The 20,729-nt window shown below is 42.1% G+C and overlaps 2 protein-coding genes across 4 annotated transcripts in view; one reads left to right on the top strand and one right to left on the bottom strand.

The window, feature by feature from the left end:
• Window positions 1–20,620, top strand: part of LOC101874868 (zinc finger protein 410) — a 39,346-nt gene extending 18,726 nt beyond the window's left edge. For all 3 annotated transcript variants that reach the window (XM_034062423.1, XM_034062421.1, XM_034062422.1), the window contains exons 11-21: window positions 13,198–13,332; window positions 14,021–14,079; window positions 15,260–15,383; window positions 15,825–15,955; window positions 16,296–16,403; window positions 16,516–16,578; window positions 16,926–17,033; window positions 17,434–17,636; window positions 18,682–18,797; window positions 19,192–19,358; window positions 20,468–20,620. In XM_034062423.1, the coding sequence (XP_033918314.1) occupies window positions 13,198–13,332; window positions 14,021–14,079; window positions 15,260–15,383; window positions 15,825–15,955; window positions 16,296–16,403; window positions 16,516–16,578; window positions 16,926–17,033; window positions 17,434–17,636; window positions 18,682–18,797; window positions 19,192–19,358; window positions 20,468–20,497 (1,244 nt within the window). In that variant the 3' untranslated portion in view covers window positions 20,498–20,620. The remainder of the gene's footprint in view (window positions 1–13,197; window positions 13,333–14,020; window positions 14,080–15,259; window positions 15,384–15,824; window positions 15,956–16,295; window positions 16,404–16,515; window positions 16,579–16,925; window positions 17,034–17,433; window positions 17,637–18,681; window positions 18,798–19,191; window positions 19,359–20,467) is intronic.
• Window positions 1,469–11,161, bottom strand: FAM161B (FAM161 centrosomal protein B). The gene is made up of 9 exons (XM_005148904.3): window positions 11,137–11,161; window positions 10,792–11,024; window positions 9,113–9,675; window positions 7,028–7,365; window positions 6,512–6,639; window positions 4,850–5,017; window positions 4,266–4,365; window positions 2,750–2,880; window positions 1,469–2,516 (listed from the first exon to the last, which is right to left on the bottom strand). The coding sequence occupies exons 2-9, from the start codon at window positions 10,938–10,940 to the stop codon at window positions 2,426–2,428; spliced, it is 1,668 nt and encodes a 555-aa protein (XP_005148961.2). The 5' UTR covers window positions 10,941–11,024; window positions 11,137–11,161; the 3' UTR covers window positions 1,469–2,425.
• Window positions 20,621–20,729: the final 109 nt, after the last annotated feature.

The raw sequence follows: 20,729 nt of genomic DNA, 5'->3' as shown, positions 1-20,729 counted from the left end.
ATTACATTCGCTGTTTTCTTTTCCTACCTTCCCCTGTCACTTTTTCCTCCAAAATTTTTTTTGCTATATCAAGCTTTTTAAATGAGTTTACCGTGTAGATGTTTTGAGTTCTTGTTAACTTAAAGACTTTCTGCAGAATTGGCATTATAAAGAATGCAGAGTTTTGCTAAGATACTATATGTCTGTAACAGCTCCTGTGTGAAGAAAATGTTTTGAGTTTATATTGCTCCCTAGCTGAACGTAAAGGTAGTGCTGCTTTTAGTAAAGGTAGTGCAGTTTGGAGGTTCTTGCAGAAGCTGCAGCAGGTACCTGTGAATTGGGATGCAATATGATTTGGCTACCATCTCCAGTGGGAAATCTCCTTTACTACAGTATTTTTGTAGGTTAGCTGAACAGGCAGTAATTTGTTTAACTAAAAATTACAAAATAATTTCATAAAATGCAAAAATTCAGAGCAAAAGTTGAAATTCTTTATTCCCATACTTTTTTTTGAGATATACTAAGAGATTATAAATCTCTCACAGGATTATATAAATGTAATCCTACTTTAAGAACAACACTTCGTTTAGCAAGAAAGATGCTAATGAGTTTCAGTTACTTAATTTGATGCTTTTACTGTCATCAGTATTTCAGCAATTTCTGTTTAGGGACCAGTACTCGGATTTATCTGTTGGATATCTTTATCTTGGATTTATCAGACTTGGATTTATCTGTTACTGTACTCATGCTTGTCACCTTAGTATTTGTTAAACAGATATGGTATAATATCATATATTAATTTAAAGTCAAGCCTTTGCTCTTCCTTTTTCAAGGTTTTCCTTTACACTTCATGTACTTGAAAGTTTCATTTTTCAACATCAAGTATTATGGAAATTAACCACCAATTTTTGAATCCCCTTAAAATATATGTACTCAAATTTCACTCCCACTGCTTCAGATATACCCATACAAGCTCAATGGGCTTTATGCAAGAAATCTTTCCTTCCTCTTTCAATGTGACAAGGCATGGTGGCAATAACTAGATCACTGTGCTTTTCCATGGGATACAGGAAAAAGAACAGCCTGTGCCCTGCACCATCAAACCTATATAGAAACCAGTGTACTAGTAACAGCTTTCCTTGAACCCTCCCAGGTGCTTAGGCCTCTTCTCGCCAGGAAGACCGTAAGGAGCACTGTTGCAGTCCAGCAGATCTTCTAGTAGTGGAAGTATAACATAGCAGCCCATAACCTCAGGGCCTTAAATTCTTGGACCTAGTACCTTGTTAAGATTAAAAATGGCATTATCTCCATTTTCTGTTCTTATCTAATGTGGTAACTCTTACATGTGCTGTATTTCAGATTTGATGATTGGGTTCTGTTGCTATAGGAGAAATGGATTGAGATGATGAAGATGCAGAGAGACACAGTTTCTATTTAAAAAGTGAGGAAAAGGTGACTGATAAAGAAATAGGACAATGCAGAAACATAATGGCCATTTAGAAATCTTTTAATCTCAAAGTACTTCGAGATACCATAATTCTCAGAAAACATTCCAGGTGGCAAGGATTTTTATTCTTGGGATTATTATTACTGTTATGTAAAGGAAGACAAGTAATGTATGAACTGGACCATTCAAGATGTGCCAGGCATTTGAGTGCAGTGTGCTGGCAGGTAATGCCTAATCTTTCTTCAACCAAAGTACATCCTTTATATCAAAATAATGGTAGAATTAGGACAATAGCAATCCAAAGTGATGTATTGTTTAATTACAACCTTTTTCATAACTCTGGTTGTCTTTCAGGCTAAATGAATGACCTAAATTGGTAGTTAAAACAGTTTCAAATAATGACATATGGGAGATTTTTTAATAAAGACTATTGCTTCTTCCTAATGAGAGGAGGGAGCAGAGCTGGTAACCAATGAACAAAGAGTTAATACCAGAGGAGGACATCCCTCTGAGTTTTCTCCCAATGTAAGTCAAATCCTGCTGCTCTGGGTTTTTTGATTGGTTGGTTTTTAGAAATACCTTGTTTAAAAGCATTCTACCACACAGATACTCAAACCAGCATTTGGCACACTGAAAAGCATTCTCCCCTTCCTGTGTGCTTCTGTGGCACAAACACAAGGAGCTGACACTAGAGAATGCACCTCTTCAATCTTTCTTATCTACTTTTATCCAAAGATAGTAGTTCAACCTTTTAAACTTGTTTTGTTGCCTGTTCCTGAAAGAAAGGAACACTTGTGAGGACTAAGACAGGGCACAAGGTTTGCTGGATTGGACAAGACATGCTCTGAACAGCAGTTGGTCTGCTTTTCTTTACTAAGTTCTCACATCTCACTTACCCCAGAGCAATTGTAGGTGTCAGCCTAAACCATAAAGTTCCTGAAGATTAACCTGAAGAATCAAGATAGTCAAGAGGTGATTGATGAATTCTTCCGCTAGGTCTTATGTTGCCATTTCCTTTCCACTCTGTTCCTCTTGACGTTCTCCTCCCTGCACAGTACAGGTGTCCTTTTCACCCCGAGGCTTGGGCACTCTGCAGAAACAGTGACTGTCCCGAATACTGGAAATGGTTTGCAGCACTTACTTGTTGCTTTGTCCCATGCATAGGAAATAGAGTGCAGTCATAGGAATTAAGAGAAGCTGTGATGCTCAATAAGAGAAGTGATGTGGTTGAATTGATTTTGCCTGCACTAGACAACACAAACTGGAGCAAGGAAAATATTTTTAGTAAAAGGCAAATGAGTTGTATTGCATTGTTTTTATTACCTGTGAACATCAGATTCTTCTTTCAGTAGGTCAGTGGCATCTTTCCCTTTTTTCCTTACAAATTCTTCGCTTAGCCCCAGCTGCTGGAGAGTTTGTCTGTAGTGACGCTCTGCTCCTTGATGAGCATCATGCTATGAAATCAAAACTTAAAACAGTAAGCATGTAGAGCTGGGGCTTCCTCATAACAGTCCAACCTGTTGACACCCCTAATGAAAACAAAAGGACAGCAAAGGTCCAATCCAAAAATCTCTTATCCATACAGTACCAAAACTGAATACTAGGAAAATGTCTCACACCTCTGAAAGCCAGAGCTCACTTTTTCCTGCTTCTGTTCTTTTTTCTTCCTTCTTCTGTTCTGTTTCTACAGCATTCCAATCTTACCAAAGAAACGTATTTGTGTCTGTGCCCTGACCTTTTACACTCGGATTGAAAATATGTGCAAAAAAGGGTTGTGGAAATTCTGGAAGTGTGTTTGCTTGTAATTTTTAAGCACTAATGACAGTCAAGTTCAATAAATGGAGAGCATCTGTCAAATAGCTTTGTATCAGCTCATCTTCATGAAACTGAAAACCAAACATCCTGGATACTGTATCCTCACTACCTCCAAATAACCCTTGCAAATTTATGTAGTCTGAGATGACCGTTTACCAGAGGGACTGGCCAGTTCCTAAAGATTAAGGTACTCTGTATGGAAGTATAGATACCTTGTCTTGACATGTGTAAATGCTATCAATACTGGGGAATTCTCATCAACCTGGCAAACAGAAATGTTACCAATATTTATCATACAGATTTGTCTCTGCCTTCATTAACCACTCATCTGAACAGAAAGTCTGACCCAGGAGGGTACTTTCTATTGAGAAATCCTAAATCAACATATTGTCAATGTGTTGTCACTGTGTTTGTAACCAGATATCATCCCTGCAAGGAGACAGAACTGAAAGGGAAAACCCAGGGAAAAAGATACTTAGAGTGAAGATTGTATCTACACCTCAAGTACAATACAGATATGCAGCTGGTTCTGTGTGATGGATGAGGTGTGCTGCATGCAGGCAGCAGAGCTTGCAAGTGATACAAGCTAAGTAACTGTCATTAATGTTTTTTCTAGTAGCATTAGAAATACAAAGAAAAAGCACTCAACTGGAGAGAGTTTTAAGAAAAAAAGTTTAGAACAGACTGTAGGCTGTGGTGTTCAGGTACAGAATAGGTTAAGTGTGCGCGTAATTTCTGGTGTGATAAAGCCTTGATTTTGATGAGACCATGTCTTTTGATTGCCATATATACTGGAAAGCTCTACGACCAAGAAATAACTGAGTGGTTTTTTTTCAAGTGATGGGAAGGAATTTAAACTGGGTAGCCTTCTCATGTGTTATTTTGAGAGTAGCTAAGAGACTATGCAAACATGTGCATCTCCTTATCCGTGAACTAATTTGAGACTAGATTTCTTAATGCCTGTTTTAAATGAAAGACAATGTATCCTGTTGCCCAGAAACACTCTGGAACTTTGACCCATTACCTTGGTGACCTGTTCAAAGAGATATGGTCTGTTCTTGACTCGTAACTGCATTTCTTCCAACTCCTTTCTGTATTCCTTTGTTCTCTCTCTCATTTTTTGCCTGAAATAGAAAAGTTGCTGTATAATAGAGGTTTCCTCTGACTGTATCTAATCAGGAATGAGGAATTCTCAATAACTATTCTGTCCTTCAAATAGCTCTGGTAGTTCTCTTGATTCTGAATGCTGGGCAAAAATAATCTTACTGCTGGCAAGTTACAGACCCATTACAAAGCTTTACTACTAGACTGTAAGCAGAGAACCAGTGTTCACATTTTCAGAAAATTTTATGTGTGCTTTACCAAACTATACATTTCAGTTGTCTTGTTTGTACAAACAAGTTTCTACAAACATTAATCTAAAGGAAACCGTTCCATATGAAACGAATAGTGTGGGGTTGTTATATCCCGTTCCACAAATGGATGTGGAATGGATATGACAGTCAAAAACTTAGACTAGGAAAGTTCTTAGACCAAATTCCCCCTAAAGAATTACCTGATGCACGCCAGTTAGTAGAACAAATGATTATTTCTCTGAAGAATACTGACCAGTTCTGTCTTGACTTCTCCTTGTGTGTGTCCTCCAGACTTTTATGTGGATCCAGGGCTTTTGCTCGACTGTTCACTGATTTCTGAATAGCTTGACATTTCTTTTTCTGCTTCTCTAGCCAATAAATTCCTTCTTTGTCTCCTTCCTTTTTGTTATCTTGGGAGCATCTTTATAGAAAAAAGTTACTAATGAGTTCACTTTAGACTGCCAGACTACACACAGAATCACAGAATCCCAAGAGTTGGAAGGGACCTTGAAAGATCATCTAGTCCAACCCCCTGCAAGAGCAGGGTAACCTAGAGTACATCACACAGGAACTTGTCCAGGCGGGCCTTGAATATCTCCAACATAGGAGACTCCACAACCACCCTGGGCAACCTGTTCCAGTGCTCTGTCACTCTCACAGTAAAGAAGTTCTTCCTGATGTTCACATGGAACCTCCTATGCTCCAGTTTACACCCATTGCCCCTTGTCCTGTCACTGGACATGACTGAAAAAAGCCTAGCTCCATCATCCTGACACCCACCCTTTACATATTTGTAAACACTGATGAGGTCACCCCTCAGTCTCCTCCAAGCTAAAGAGACCCAGCTCCCTCAGCCTCTCCTCATAAGGGAGGTGTTCCACTCCCTTCATCATCTTTGTGGCTCTGCGCTGGACTCTTTAAAGCAATTCCCTGTCCTTCTTAAACTGAGGGGCCCAGGACTGGACGCAATTTTCCAGATGCGGCCTCACCAATGCAGAGTAGAGGGGGAGGAGAACCTCTCTTGCCCTACTAACCACACCCTTTCTAATGCACCCTAGGATGCCATTTGCCTTCTTGGCCACAAGGGCACATTGCTGGCTCATGGTCATCCTTCTATCCACCAGGACTCCCAGGTCCCTTTCCCCTTCACTACTTTCCAGCAGGTCAACCCCCAACCTGTACTGGTACATGGGGTTGTTCTTCCCCAGATGCAAGACTCTACACTTGCTCTTGTTGAATTTCATCAAGTTTCTCCCTGCCCAACTCTCCAGCCTGTCCAGGTCTCACTGAATGGCAACACAGCCTTCTGGTGTGTCAGCCACTCCTCCCAGTTTAGTGTCATCAGCGAACTTGCTGAGGGTACACTCGATTCCCTCATCCAGGTCGTTGATGAAAATATTAAACAGCACTGGTCCCAGCACCGACCCCTGAGGGACTCCACTAGTCACAGACCTCCAGCTAGATTCTGCCCCATTGACCACAACTCTCTGCCTTCTTCCTTTCAACCAGTTCTTGATCCACCTCACTACCTGGATCGTCAAGCCCACACTTCCTTAGCTTATCTATGAGGATGCTGTGGGAGACAGTATCAAATGCCTTACTGAAATCAAGAAAAACCAATCTACCGTTCCACTATCATCCCTCCACCTAGTCACTTCCTCATAGAAGGCTGTAAGGTTGGTCAAACATGACTTCCCCCCCTTCACTCTTGTAGTCCTCTAAGGAGAAAAGCGAAATTTCAGACACACAAGTGCGCAGCTTCCCAGTCAATTGGGAGGGAGGGCAAGAATTAGCGAAGAACAAAGACAGAAACATTTAGGAAAAGTATTCTTGATGTAGTTAGTGTGATGAGGGAAAACACCTTTTTCCTAAATCAAGGCATTAGCTGGTCTTCTAGGCAAACTTTTCTACTTACCTAATAGCTGATTCCCTTTTTCTGGTTGCATCTGTAATATGCACTGGAAGGGTATTGGAAGAGAGAGAGGAAAGTCCAGCCAGAGAATGACTTTTCTTCACTAAAACCTTGGACAGTTGCTGAGAATCCTGGAAAAAAAAACAAAACCCAACAAAAACCAAAGGAACTTAATTCAGTGTATTTGTTCACAGCACAAAATCTCCTCTGTTCCTCCCTCAGAGAGAACAGTTGGGGTATGTGCAATGCACTCATTCTTCTCTCTTCTGTTGGTAGGAATTTATATGAGGAGGGGCTGAGGGGAAGGAGACATGATTAGGAACATGGAAAGGTGGCTAAGCCTGAGCTGTCATAGCTTATCTCTGTTTAGAATTTTGCTCTCTGGTTTGTCCTACAATTCTGCAGTACTCCCAAGGCAAGCATGGAGGTCACAGGACATTAACCACTCATAAAGAAATGCTATGCAGTTAATAAGTTGCTATATTGATGAGAGAAAGCAGAACTATCCAGTCATCTCACCTTTGTCTTTTCATTAGCCTGCCTCTGCCTGCCATGGAGATTGGAAGTTCTTAGCTTGAATGGCTTATTATGAGTTGCTTCTTTGATTTCTTGTCTCCTTACTGCTTCCCTCTGAAATGCCCAGTAGAGTCCTTCAAAATCTGGTATCGTTGGATTAATCCGTGGCTTGAAGCTGAAACTTTTGTCCTGCAAGAAGCCAAGTCTTTCCTGCTGAGTTTTAGCAGCAGTTCGGGATTGAGGCTCCCTCCGAAAGTTGCTGGTATCTATAGGAGCTACAGAGCTCTCAAGCAAATCCTTTGCTCTCATTTGAATGCGTATTTCTCTGTAGAGTTCAGCTTCTAATGAAACAAAAGAAAAGCAATGAGAAGAATATGAGTGACATAAAAGGCCATGAAATTGCCACTGCATAACCCTAAACTTTTCTCTATGATGGTAGCTATGCATGTAGGAGAGACCAGACATTCTGTGTTCTCTTTCCCTACTTTCCAGCCTCTCTCCTCTGCCTCTCAGGAAAAAAAAAACAAAACCACAGATAACCAGGAAAAATCTGGCAGAGTCTCTAAGATATGAATCTCTAGGTATCTCTTTCACTTATCTGAGTAAGTTACTGGACAGCCCTTCTCCTCCCTTTCCTGTTCTTGGGGGTATCAGACAACTTGCGCCCTTTGTCTTGCAGGATTGTTGTGTTAATCAAGGTTCACTTGGGACTTTATGTCTTTATGTTGAGTGTGTTATCCACATGGGCTGTTCAGATACACTTGTAACAGATGATTCCTTTTCTATCTTAAGATTCAGCAGTGTTTGTCTATATTGGAAAAGATTCTAAGTGAGGAGTGCTTGATGGATTGGTCATGTTTTGTGACTTCTGTGACAAACTTCCATAGAAAGAATGGGTTTCAATGTATAGTCTCAAGTGCCTCCGTCCCTGTGCCACACTAAACATTTGTGAAAATGCAGATAGTTGGCCTTGGGGTAGCTTTTTGCTTTTAAGGAAAAAAAAAATCAACACTGCTGTTTGCAAACAAAAGACTTTTTTTGAGTCTATTTATAACTTTGAACTGACCAAGGTATGAAGTGTTCATTCCTTCTCCCTCCCCATATACCAGAAACAGAACAGTAGCTTGTCCTTCACTCTTTTACCTTTCTAATTTATTTATTATGCCACAACAGAACGTTTTCTGATGAAAAATAAACTGGTGTTCATTTTCATGTATATGGTGTACTCAGGAAGATATCAGTGGGAAATGGTGGACAAAAAAAAAGGGGGTGAGAAAAGCAGTAAGAATTTCAAGGACAGGTTTTGTTCCTATATTCAAGCATGAAGTCTGCATTGCTTGCTTCAAACTTACAACAGGTTAGGGGGGACCTTAAGCCATCTGAAAGTATGTGAGCATCGGGAAATTTTCCTTGGCTGTCCTTCTGACCAGAATGGTCCTGATACTTACCTCCACTGGTTTAGTACTTAAGAAGGTGGAGAGCAAGCAGGAAGGTAACTGAAAGCATCAGAGAATGGCAGAAGAGACTGGATTACTGCACCATCACTTTAAAACTGAACTAACAGCCTCATTTAGGCTCAGGAAGTATTTTTCTCCTAGGGGTCCTGTGCAGCACAGATCACTTGAATGGGACTAAAATTGCCAGTTTCAAGATACTGCACAGACTTTAGAACATTTCTGGTACTATATCTGTCTTCATATTTGTGCCACAAATCATTTATGTCCCTGTAGATTAATCAAAGGTATGGAATCCAGTGCAGAGAAAGATTCCCAAGGTAGCATGATTTGCAGCACAAGGGGTATGGAAATCTGTCTAAAGAGCTCATTGTATCCACATATCTGGGGAGTGGTACAGAACTGCTGCTGCTGCCATGGGTACAAGACTAGTAAATTGTGGCCACTCTACTGTAAAGGTATCTAGATGAAATGCAAGGACCAGTGATACACAGGAGACTGGACAACACAAGGGGATGTAATAACACTGGCTTTATAGTCCAACTATAATGCGCTATGAGCCATGATTCTACCTCTCAGCATGGAGATACCAAGGGGCAGGCAGGGAGTTGACAGAAGAGCCCTGGCATTTTACCTTTGAGTTTATCTCCAAGAAGTGGGCCATAAGTAGATTTAGGAAGTTTTTTACTGGCTTGCTTCTGTTTGGAGCTGTCATTTGGGGTTGCTGCTGCCAGAAACTTTTGTCTGATAGCTTCTTTCTTTTTCTCTTCCTTCTCCAGGAAGCTGAAGGGCCTCAGGGTTGAAAGTAGCAGCTCCTTTCTTTTCTGTGTTGCTGTTTGCCTGCGAATCTCATTCTGCTTCATTATTTCTTGATAAAGGGGAAGAAACACATGGGCAGGTACAGGCTGTGCCCGAAACTGTTTCTGACATTCAGCTTCATCCTGGCTTTGCCTTTGGTCTTTCTGTTTGTCTAGTTCAAGAAAAATGTATGACTTCATCAACTGGGACTTTTTGTGAGCTTCCCGCAGCGTCATTTTGAAAGGCTGAGGGATGGTGATGGAAGGAATCCAGGGAGAGGAAGCACTTTTTGGCCTCAAGCGGGATTTAGGAAACAAGGGAGGCTTTTGCTGATCCCAGGTACTGTCCAAGGTGAGGTCAGTCAAAGAACTGGACTGCCTTTTGTTACCAGATGTACGACTAAGACAAAGACATCATGAAGGGGAAATACATGAAATTATTTTTAAAAATAGATATATTTTATAGGAGACACTGTTGATTAAAAGAAAGACACTGTAGCTGATCAGGTAGTTAAGGCAGGCTTAAAGTTTATAATTTTCAGGCTCTGTATTTTACTTTGCTACCAAAGTTGGTGAGCAGAGCTTTCCCTGCTTCTGTTTGCCATGTATGAAATGGTGGTTATGCCTACGTAGCTTTGTAAGGCAGTTTATTTTGCTGCTAGCACTCTATTGCCAGAAAAAGCTACAAGTAATCCCGGAAGTTAGAACTTTCTGGTTATCTGGCTGATAGCTACTTAACATTAAAGACAGAAAGGACAGGCAATAAATTAGGCACACAAATCCTAACAAACTGCACCAAACACCAGCATTCCCAAGATGCTAACTGAAGAGCCATTGCAATGAACTGTGTTAGTGCAACTCTTAAAAGGTTCAGCTGGAAACTTTGTAACTAGGAAGACCATATAATTGATTGCAAGAAAAGAAAAAAACAAACCAGGACTGTCCTGGGTCTCACTGAAATAGCAAACTTCTGTCAGCATGTTTGAGAGTGATTATGAAACAGAGTAAAACAAGATATTTAGGAAAGGAATAAATGCAGGTAAAATGAAGGATTTGAGATGGATAAGGGTGGAACAAGTACAGGAAAATGGGGAAAGGGGGGAAACAGAAAGTGTCAATCATGTGTAAATGTGCTCCTGGTCCATACACTTGCCTGGTGATTGCTGCATTCTGTTCTTCATACATCATTTGCTTTGTAAGAGTGTGTGACCTGCTAGTGAACTTTACCAGGAAAGACAAGAAGTCAGAAAGCTCCGTGTTGGAGACACCACAGCTCTAAATGGTAGATGCTGTGAAACGTGTAACCTGCTAGCAAATTTTAAGCATGATTACATGATGAGCAGGAACAGGATTTGTGCTGTTCACATTTTATGTGAACGATGCTTATTTGGGTACCTATTGGCCCCTTCTCTCGTGTGTGAATATGCTTGTGGTCAGTGTTTTGATACTATATACGTGCATCGTGCGACTTCATGCTCCACTTCAGAAGCAGTAGGAATCCCACATGCCATCCTACCTTAGAGCCTCCCACAGTTTGTCACGCAGTACTGCTGTCTCCTGCCTGAAACCCTCCAGCTCCTCATCCTCTTCGGATACCCCGAGATCATTCTGTAACTTTGCTTGGTGTAGTAAGCCCAGCTCTAGCGGAGACTGCTGGCCTCCCATCCCGACAGGCTGTTCCCGGCTCCTCACTCAATGGCAGGAGGCACAGCAGTCGGTCCGTTACAGTCTGAGGGAATGCCGTGTCACCTGGAAGGAAAATAACAAAATGAAGAGATACCCGTCTTAAGGACGCAGGCACAACGCCAACCCCCCGCCCTCCGGGCGCTACTTGAACCCTACCACCGAGACCGAGCCTCACCTGCAGGCCGCCCCCTCAGCCCTCCAACAACACTAATTCCGCTTCCCACCAATCAGAGAAGCCGGCAGCGCCCTAGGCCCGCCTTTTTTGCCTCAACAGCCAGTCAGATTCCAAGATTGACGGTACCCACTGCTCACTCATTGGCCCTTGGGAAGAGGCGTGTTGTGTAGCGCTCGTCGTTAGGCGCGTTGCGTTGTCATGGTTTCCCGGAGGTACTTCCGTTCAACGGTGTGTGGTCACTTCCGCAGCGATGGCGGCAGCGTGCGGGTGGGGGCTGCTGGCTCCTCTCGGTGGGCGGTTGCTGGCCGGCCAGCGGGTTCCGTTATTGTCCCGGTCTGCTGCTGCCGCCGCTGCTGCCGCCGCTCCGCTCTACGATGTGGTGGTGTCGGGCGGGGGCATGGTCGGGAGCGCCATGGCCGCTGTGCTGGGTAAGCCGGTGACCTTCTCACCCGCCGCGGTCGGTGTTGCCTGTGTCATCGGCCCGACCCGCTGCCTGCCCCGCGGGGCTACAGTCGCGGCCGCACAGCCGGCGGCGGTGTCTCCCTCCCGCCCCTGCTGTAGAGGACATGGAGGCCTTCGGATCTCTTGCACCGCGTTGCGCGAGTTCGAGTAGCGGGTTTTGCTTCCGAAACTGCAAACTGGGGTTTTCCCAGAACCCACACGGTTCACCATGTGCAATATCGGCTGCTTTTATAATTCGACCTTAATTAATCTGTATTGGTGGTAGTGTGAGGTAACTATGTAGTTATCACTTAGGATCTTAATGTTTAAGATCCTTTTGTAGAGTTCCCTTATTCCTGAGTCTTGTGACAGCACTCTAAAGCAGACTTGGAGCTGTTTAGTTAGCTGATCGTTGTGATGAGCCATGTCCTATTTACACGTGTGTATGCATTTATATGTTAATGAAGTCATTACTTTGAATTCTGTAGGCTACTTGTGATTCTGTCAAACACTGTCACCCCTAAATTGCCAAAGCATAATTTCAGCCATTGCTGAAAATGTCTTTCTGATCCTAGGCTTGATTGGGATAAATCAATTACTCTATAGCCCTGTAATTTAAACACTGGAATACCGCATTCAATGGATTTGTGCTTGCTCTCTATCACTAAAGATCCTGAGAGTACTGTCATTTTATTTGTAATATTGTTTCAGAAGGTGTAATAGTGACAGCAACCTGAAGGAAAGAGTGCAGAGGGGGAGCAAAGGTCTTGAGCAGTAAGTGCTTTGGAAGTGTAAGGGTTTACCTTGCACACTTACTGTTGCTCTTGTGTTGTTTACAATGGTGGAAATGAAATAGCGTAAGGATTCCCTACCCCCACCCCCAGCAGTGATACCTAAGGCTAACATGCAGGTTTGAGACCTTTGAAGACTTGAGGTTGTGTTATGCATAATCTAGAAAATGCTCAGGATACTAACACTATTAGGCTGCAGTAGCAGCAAACTGCATGTTCTAAGGATACCGTTCTGTGGCTATAGCAGTCAGATAGAGTAAAAATGGCTCACTCAGCTAGTGTGATTTACTCTACTTGAGTCATCTCTTTATTCTTTTTCTGTTCTCTTTAACTGAAAGTAAAAGTCTAAACTGCCAGTGCTATCCCACTGTCAGCATATAAGGATAAGGAAAACATTAATGTAGTTGCTAAGGAGCACAGAACTTTTATTTTGGCCTCCTGTTCTAAGTGGTGAATTTATGTTTAAGCTCTGAAAAATGTGTTCTGAGTATGGAGTTGCATTGCAGACTTTGCCCATTAATACTTCAATAATGAACTTGCATAACAAGCTAGGCATAAAGTTGTACAAAAAAGTGAACTTTGTACAAAAACTTTTAATCTGTGCTTTAACTACAAAAGGTTTATCTGTCTCAGTGACTGGACTGTAGTCAGGAAGTTTTAAAATACGGAAGTTTACTTGTCTGATCAAAACCTGTATCATAAATGCATTTCTGTATTGAGTCTTGCATCTACTCTTATTACAAAAATATACAGCTGTTACTGATATAGGAATAAGGAATGAAAATTTTGGCAGGAATGTTGTAGCAAAGCATGTATTTGTTTATTTTAGGGCACGATATCCACTTCCATGATAAAAAGATTGCTTTGCTAGAGGCTGGTCCTCGGAAAGAATACAGCCATGTACCAGACACCTACAGTAACAGGGTCAGTTCTATCTCCCCAGGATCAGCAACACTCCTAAGCAGTAAGTATGTTTGCTACTGTTTGTGTTTTTAACAGTATGTTTGAGCTACTTTCAATCTGATTTTGACAAAATCCCTTTGAAGATGTGCTGCCTTCATCCTAAACTCAACAGAACTGTGTGCCTTTGTCTTTCAGTATTCTGTATGCTGAGTTGTGGTGATTAACTAAATTAAATTGATAACAGGGATCTGTTTTCTGGTATCTTGGTCTGATCTGTTATATAATTATTTGTGACATTAGCCCAGCAGGATGTTGTGAGGTGCTATATACAGCATCCGGAATGCTGTGTTCAAAAAAGATGCACATACTTAGTGCTCTGTAGTCTGGTAACTCACTTCTGATTGATTTTCATTTTAAAGAAAGATTTGAGCCTTGATTTCTTATGGAGAAAGAAACGTTTTAAACAATGATGGCCATGCATTTGTATGTCTGTTTTATTACTCAGTGATGGGACGGTAAGAGTTGACTGTTACATTGTCCATGGAAAGCACTTGATTCTTTTCTGCTGGCCTGTGTTAACAGTAAAATAATGTGATGCTAGAGCTATGACAGTATTGAGGCAGACCTGGCCCTGTCTAGGGATGATGCAGGCAGAGTCTGGGCATTGATAGACAGGGAGGGAGAAGTTTTGTTTGGGTCTCAGTGTCAGATGTGAATCTGTATTTCCATGCATTTGTGTCCTTTTTCAGGTTTTGGTGCCTGGGATCACGTCTGCAGCCTGAGACTCAAACCATTCCAGCGAATGCAGGTGCCTTACTTAGGGCTGCAAATATACCATATGCCTGTCTCTTGTAACTTCCTAGAAGTACTTACATTAATGATCCAAATTTTTTTTTTACTTTGGCAAAGGGCAGGTTATGCTTATGATGATTCCTATTACTTTTTTTGGGGGTAGCAGTCTTAATTGCAAGTTCCCATCCTCAGAGTCTCGATGTTACAAGATGAAACATTCTTAATGGAAGCTGTAGGTATTGAGGCAGAGGTATTTGCCAGGAAATAAAAGTAAAGGTGTGTGTTGGTTTTGGTTGGGATAGAGTTAATTTTCTTCATATCAGCTTGTATGGTGCTGTGTTTTGGGTTTGTGATGAAAACTGTTGATAACACAGGCAATTGCTGAGCAGTGCTTACACAGAGTTGAAGCCTTTTCTGCCTTTCCCACCACCTCACCAGTGAGCAGGCTGGGAGTGCTCAAGTAGTTGGGAGCGGACACAGCAGGGACAGTTGATCCTAACTGACCAGAGGGATACCCCACACCACATGGCATCATGCTCAGCAATAAAAGCTGTCAAAAGGCAGAAAGGGCACACACACAAACACACACACATGGACACACACACCCACACACAAACACATGGACACACACACATACATTTGAAGTAATGCCATTTGTCCTCTGAAGTAACTGTTATGTGTGATGGAGCCCTGCTTTCCTGGAGATGGCTGAGCACCTGCCCACCAATGGGAAGTAGTGAATGAATTCCTTGTTTTGCTTTGCTTCCACATACAACTTTTGCTTTACCTATTAAATTGCCTTTATTTTAACACATGAGTTACCTCACTTTTCCAATTCTTTTGCCCATCCCACTGTGGGAGAGTGAGAGAGATGCTGCATGAGGCTGAGCTGTCTGCTGGGGTAACCCACTGCAAGGTGGTAGGGGAACTTTATGTGCTAATTATGTAGAAAACAAGTAGGGATAAAAAACTTTATTTGCAATTAGTTTTTGAGATGCAGCTAGATCATTGTATGAAAGGAACTCTGTGATGTACTTCAGTTGCTGGGAATAGACAGTAATCCTGGATGTTTCCTCTAGTTCTGTATTTCTAGATTGCCATGTTCGTTTTCTGTTAAGGTGGATATGTTCATAGTCCCTGAAAGGAGAAGCACTTCTTCATTGTGCAGCTTCATGTAATGTATTTTTCCTTTGTAGGTGTGGGATGCTTGTTCAGAGGCCATGATCATTTTTGAGAAAGATGACTTAGATGACATGGGTTATATAGTGGAGAACGATGTCATTATGTCTGCTCTCACAAAACAGTTAAATGCAGTAGCAGGTACTGGTCAACTTCCTTAATACTTTATTTCTCGCAGAGAGCTTTCAGTTACTTGCCTTCTGTTGTGTGCCCTAAGCTAGAGGAGCAAAAATCTAATGAGTAGCTCTGATAACTCTGACACATAGGCAATTTCTTGAATTAAAGGGGGAGGGAGGAATCTATTCCAAAGGCTACACAGCACAAAAGGAGTTTCATACATAGTTATCCAGAGCACAGTCTCTCCAAAAATAGATTTAATGAAAAGGTCTGTAGCTTTCTATCCAGAGCGGGCCTTGCAGTGACAAAGGGTTGGCCAGGTTTGATCTTTTAGGGTCCCATGAGCATTTTAGGGCGAGGTCTTACAGTGCCAGTAAGACACCCGTGGCCTTTGCTTTTGTAGTTATGTTTCCTTTTTTCATACCTGTATCATGCTGTGACCGTGGTACTTTGTGTTCCCATCAGACCGGGTGGAGGTTTTCTACGGGAGCAGAGCAGTGGGGTATACGTGGCCCCTCCCCTTTCACAGCTGTGGCACAAGCCCTTGGGTCCAAATTGAGTTAGATGATGGACGCAGACTTCAGGCCAAACTGCTGGTAACTAAGCTTTTTATTTCTGTTGATCAGGCATCATCTCTCTCCCAAGTCCTTTCCCCTGGATTTGGTTCTGATTCCATGTGTGCCGCTCCACCCAAGTGGAGGGCTTGAATGAGGTGAGTGGCTAACACTGTCAGATGCTATGGGACACGGTGCCTGATGCAAGAAGGCTGTGCTGAATTGGACAAGAGCAGACGGGGCCACCTCTTCTGTTTTTTTGGGCAACCTTTTTTTCTGAATAAATAAAAAATACCTTTGTGCAGGCTGAGGTTTATAGACTGGAATATTGGCTTTCTTAGGAGTTGCTGAAGAGGCTGCTTTTTATCTCTTTGTTTTGTAGATCGGTGCAGATGGTCATAACTCCATAGTCCGAAAGGAAGCCGAAATTAAGAACATTGAGCATCAGTATGATCAGTCAGCTGTGGTGGCAACTCTTCATTTGTCTGAGGTGAAATTCTGCTAATTGACTCTTCCATAAGCAGGTGAACAGCTTAAGGAGGTGATCCAGGTCTGGAACTGATAAGTGTCCACTTGGGTTGGTTTTTTTTTTTCCACTGTAGGCCACAAACAATAACGTAGCATGGCAGAGGTTCCTTCCCACAGGGCCAATTGCGCTTCTTCCGGTAAGATGAATTCTGGTCTCCATATTTATTTATTACTTTTTAATTTTTATGTTTAGTCTGTTCTTTTCTAGTAATTCTGTTCCTGTCTGGGCCTTTCTGTGGTGTTGCTGTCTCTTAAGAATTTAATCCCCTACGCTTTACTTTTCAGTTATAGCAATTTTTTTCCTTTGCTGCCCTCTCAGTTTATCTTTAGTATTTCCCTCCTGCAGCAAGTTGGACTGGAAGAGTATAGGGAGAGGGACTGCTGTGGGGCAGGGCAGGGCAGTGGAGACCTCTGCACTGATTTTTGTTTCTTTTTCTCTTGACACTTACTGTTGATATTCTCTTGACACTTTCTCTTGAACTAGTTGTCTGACACTGCCAGCTCTCTGGTCTGGTCTACGTCTCATGAACATGCATCAGAACTTCTCACTATGGATGAGGAAAGTTTTGTGGATAGCATCAACTCTGCCTTTGTGAGTATCAGCCTTGTGGCAGGTATGAGGCTTTCTTGTAATCATGAGAAATATAATGGATCCCTACAGCATAAGGGATAGTAATAGGAGAGGTGGATTCTTAAGTTCTTCCCCCTGTTGAGGATGATACTCAAAGGCACTTAGCAAAGAAGGAATGAACCCCTGGGATTGAATTAGGTTAGTTAGAAAAAGTTGAATTAAATTTCCAGAAGGTGGGAAAGGTAAACTCATCCTAGTTGGCAGCCTCTATATTCTAAAATTATGAAGATAGTTTCTTTTACTCTATAGTTTTGTCCAGGTTGTTAAAATTCAGTATTTGGAGCTCATCCAGATTTTTTCAGTTGGATTCTTTTGTATGTCTGCTTTGGGTTAACATGTAAAGGTTTGTTTGTTTTTTCAGTGGAGCAATGTAAACCACTCTGACTTCATTGACACTGCTGGGGCCATGTTTCGATCTGCTCTTTCATTCTTGAGGCCTTCAGGGAGTGCAGTCCGTCAGCTACCCCCAAGCATTGCTAAAGTGGATCCAGAGAGCCGAGCCATGTTCCCTCTTGGAATGGGGCATGCAACAGAGTATGTCCAGCACCGTGTGGCCCTGATTGGGTAAGGGTCTAAGCAGCTGCCCTCATGTGAGTCAGTTGAATGTGATTAGAAATTATGTGAGTGCAGCATCAACAAATTAGATAGTTAGAAATAATCTGTGGGTTTAGTTTGACAGTATTGAGGCCCATGTGCTCTTGTGCCAACAAAGTCCTTTTGTGTGAGAAGCAATCTGTCCATTGTGTGAGCTTTCGATGTAAGTTGCAAGATACTTATTTCCCTTTCTTGTTTTGAGTAGTCCAGTAAAACAATCCAGTATCTCATGCTGACCCTGTACTTGCCCAAACATTTTAGCATCCATTCTGTGTACCAGTTTGAGATTTTAAACTCGCCTTTCTTGAAACAGATTACAAAACTTACAAATAATTATTCTGGATGGGACTTCATAGGCTTTTGTACAGTGGCCTATAAAGACACAAAAATACCTCATCTTCTGCATTCTGAGGTTACATGTACTTTTTTTTTCTCTGCCACAGCTGAAATACACTGGTCACTTACAGTAGTTCTAGGATGCTGGATTATACTTTGGATGCTTTTCATCTTTCCAACTTGTGAGCCATTCTGTGACTGGGAGCACACTGTGCTTTATAGCTTGTTATATTATATTTCATACCCAAACTTTATTTCATTTCTCTAAGACTCCCTTATCAATATGTCTGGCTTTGTCCTTTATAAGTAAGTCTGCTCATAAAAAGACTTTGAGTTTGTTTCTATTCAATGATATCCCACTTCTGTGTGTTCATGATGTCTCTCTACTCTGTGAAATGTAGCAACAATATAATATACCTCCTGTTGTGCTCAGGTCACTTACAAAAACACCAAGGCCTGTTCCACACATGGGCTGAGAGGACTTTGGCTAGTCACCTCTTTATAATTTTTCCTTTCAGAAGTGCCTTTTGTTATCTTTCTTTTGTCTTGCTTACAACTGGAGAGGCAGTCAGGTTGTTCATTGCGAGGTGAGGAGTGCTACACTGACCCTTCTGGGGTTTGTCTGCCATTAGGGCTTTCTTCAAGAAGGGATATAAATTTCTGCCTTCTCTTGCTCCAGGGATGCAGCACACAGAGTCCACCCACTTGCAGGACAAGGTGTAAACTTGGGATTTGGTGATATTGCGTGTTTAGCTCACCACCTCAGTGCTGCAGCCTTCAATGGGAACGATCTGGGTAAGGACCCAAGACACTGATGGGGCAGTGAGATGACTGGTCTTACAGGCCTTTGCTGTTAACACCAGGACAAGTATTACCTCTACTGCAGGTTTTGTGTTTGAAAGGCACCAGCATATTGGAAGCAAAACTGTTCTGATGTCCATTGGCTGTGGAGCAATTGGAGAGTCTTGGATGCAGTTTTCATCCCACAAACCTCAAAGCTGCTTTAAAACAAAATCTGCAGGTGATAGCTAAAGAAGTGGTGATGAAGAGCACTGGCTGACAGAAGGAGGCCTTTATTAAGATGGACAATTTTCTCTGCTCTCTGTTTTCAGTTGCCAGTGAAGACTGCTATAAGACTGTAGATAAGAGCACAATTGTTTTAATAGGAGCATTCAATTATCTTTTCCAGGATCCTTAAAACATCTCTTAAAGTTTGAGACAGAGCGTCAGAGGCACAATGTCTCCTTGATAGCTGCTATTGATGTGCTAAAGAGGCTTTACTCCACGAAGCTGGCTCCCTTGGTGTTACTGAGGACATGGGGATTGCAAGCAACAAATGCCCTGCCTCCTGTCAAAGTAAGAACCTCCCTTTTTTGAAGGCTGTAGGAAGAGTCCAGAATATTCGTGAAACATACACAAGCTGTAAAGATTTTTTTGTTTGTTTCATTTTTCTTTTAAATGAAACATTTTTGGTGGGAAAATGCGTCATGTTCAAACTGAGGTTTTGTGTCCCAATTGAACCAGAGGAGTTCCTAAATAACCGATGGCTCAGTCACAACTGTCTTCTCCTGGGGTACAAGAGAAGATAAAGGGATCTAAGTGTCTATACTCTGTATCAGTAGTTAGGGGTTAGAAGTCATTAGTAGTCTTTGGCTTTATTTTGCTGTGGCATGAAAACATGGAACTTAAGCTGCATTCCAGAAAAGCCCTATGAAACTCAGCGCTATGAGGACTCATCTTCACTAAGACATCAGGTCACTTGACACATGTTGTGTGCAGCTCAGACGAGTTACCTGTTTCTGTGCTGTTTCGTGCCTTGTGAAATTGTTCCCTTATGGCAGAAGTGCAAGTCTCTCTAATGGAAATTACCTGAGGAAGGGAGTGGTGAGGAGGTTCAGTCTTAAACATAGACCCTCTATTTGCAGCCTGTCTGCCTAAATTCTGATTTCCTTCACTGGATTTTCATGAGATTCAAACCATCATTTCTGGATTTGAATGTTCCACAAATCAAGTCACCTTCTTCCTATTAAACACAGGTGGCCTGTTTCCTTTGTGTTACAGTCACAGTTGAACCATGATAGTGTCTTAAGAGGAGCAAATCCTAAAGTGTAGTAGCTGCCACTGGCAAGATGTCTTTAGTAGTTGTACTGAAATGCTGCTGCTGCTGCTTCAGTGCTCAGAGGTGGGTTTGTTTTTTTTTTTGTTTCTCTGTTTAAAGCAGAAAACCAAATGAAAACCCCTGAGCACAGAACCTGTGGTACCACCTGCATTTTCTGCTGCTATGGAAGGAATGTTGCAACTTCCTTAATTTGGTAGCGTATAGGAAGAGTGCTCTGCACTCGGCTAGAAAGGCTGACAAAACCGATGCCTATGTACGTAAAAGGGAAAGAGACTGTAGTTGGTTCCTAGAATGTCTGTTTCTTACTAGTTTACAAATGACTTACCTTTTTCTTCTCCTCTTTCAGGAACAAATCATGGCTATTGCCAGCAAGTGACATGCTGTCAGTTTGGAACAGCAGCTTGTGTGTGAACATGTTGCCCTTACAAGGACAATGATTTACTTGAATCTTTCAATTGTGTTATTTTAATTTAACAATAAAACTGAGGGATTGAGCTGACATCCGTGGGTTTATGCAAAAGTTGTCTCATCTGCTCTTCTCAAGAGGATTTAGGGTCTCTTCCTGTAGTACCATGATGTCTTCAGCCCAGAACAATCTGTACAACGTG

Source organism: Melopsittacus undulatus, chromosome 4, assembly GCF_012275295.1.
Source record: "Melopsittacus undulatus isolate bMelUnd1 chromosome 4, bMelUnd1.mat.Z, whole genome shotgun sequence".
Taxonomy (NCBI): Eukaryota; Metazoa; Chordata; class Aves; order Psittaciformes; family Psittaculidae; genus Melopsittacus; species Melopsittacus undulatus.
Note: the sequence above shows the minus strand (reverse complement) of the source record. Positions and strands in the feature narration are given on the sequence as shown.

Excerpts from the sequence above, each read along its gene's own strand:
- FAM161B (XM_005148904.3), bottom strand. The coding sequence starts at position 10,940 with ATGGGAGGCCAGCAGTCTCCGCTAGAGCTGGGCTTACTACACCAAGCA. Across the intron at positions 9,676-10,791 it reads AAACTGTGGGAGGCTCTAAG|TCGTACATCTGGTAACAAAA; the intron begins GTAGGATGGCAT and ends TCTTTGTCTTAG. Across the intron at positions 2,517-2,749 it reads GAAGAATCTGATGTTCACAG|AGTGCCCAAGCCTCGGGGTG; the intron begins GTAATAAAAACA and ends CTGTTTCTGCAG.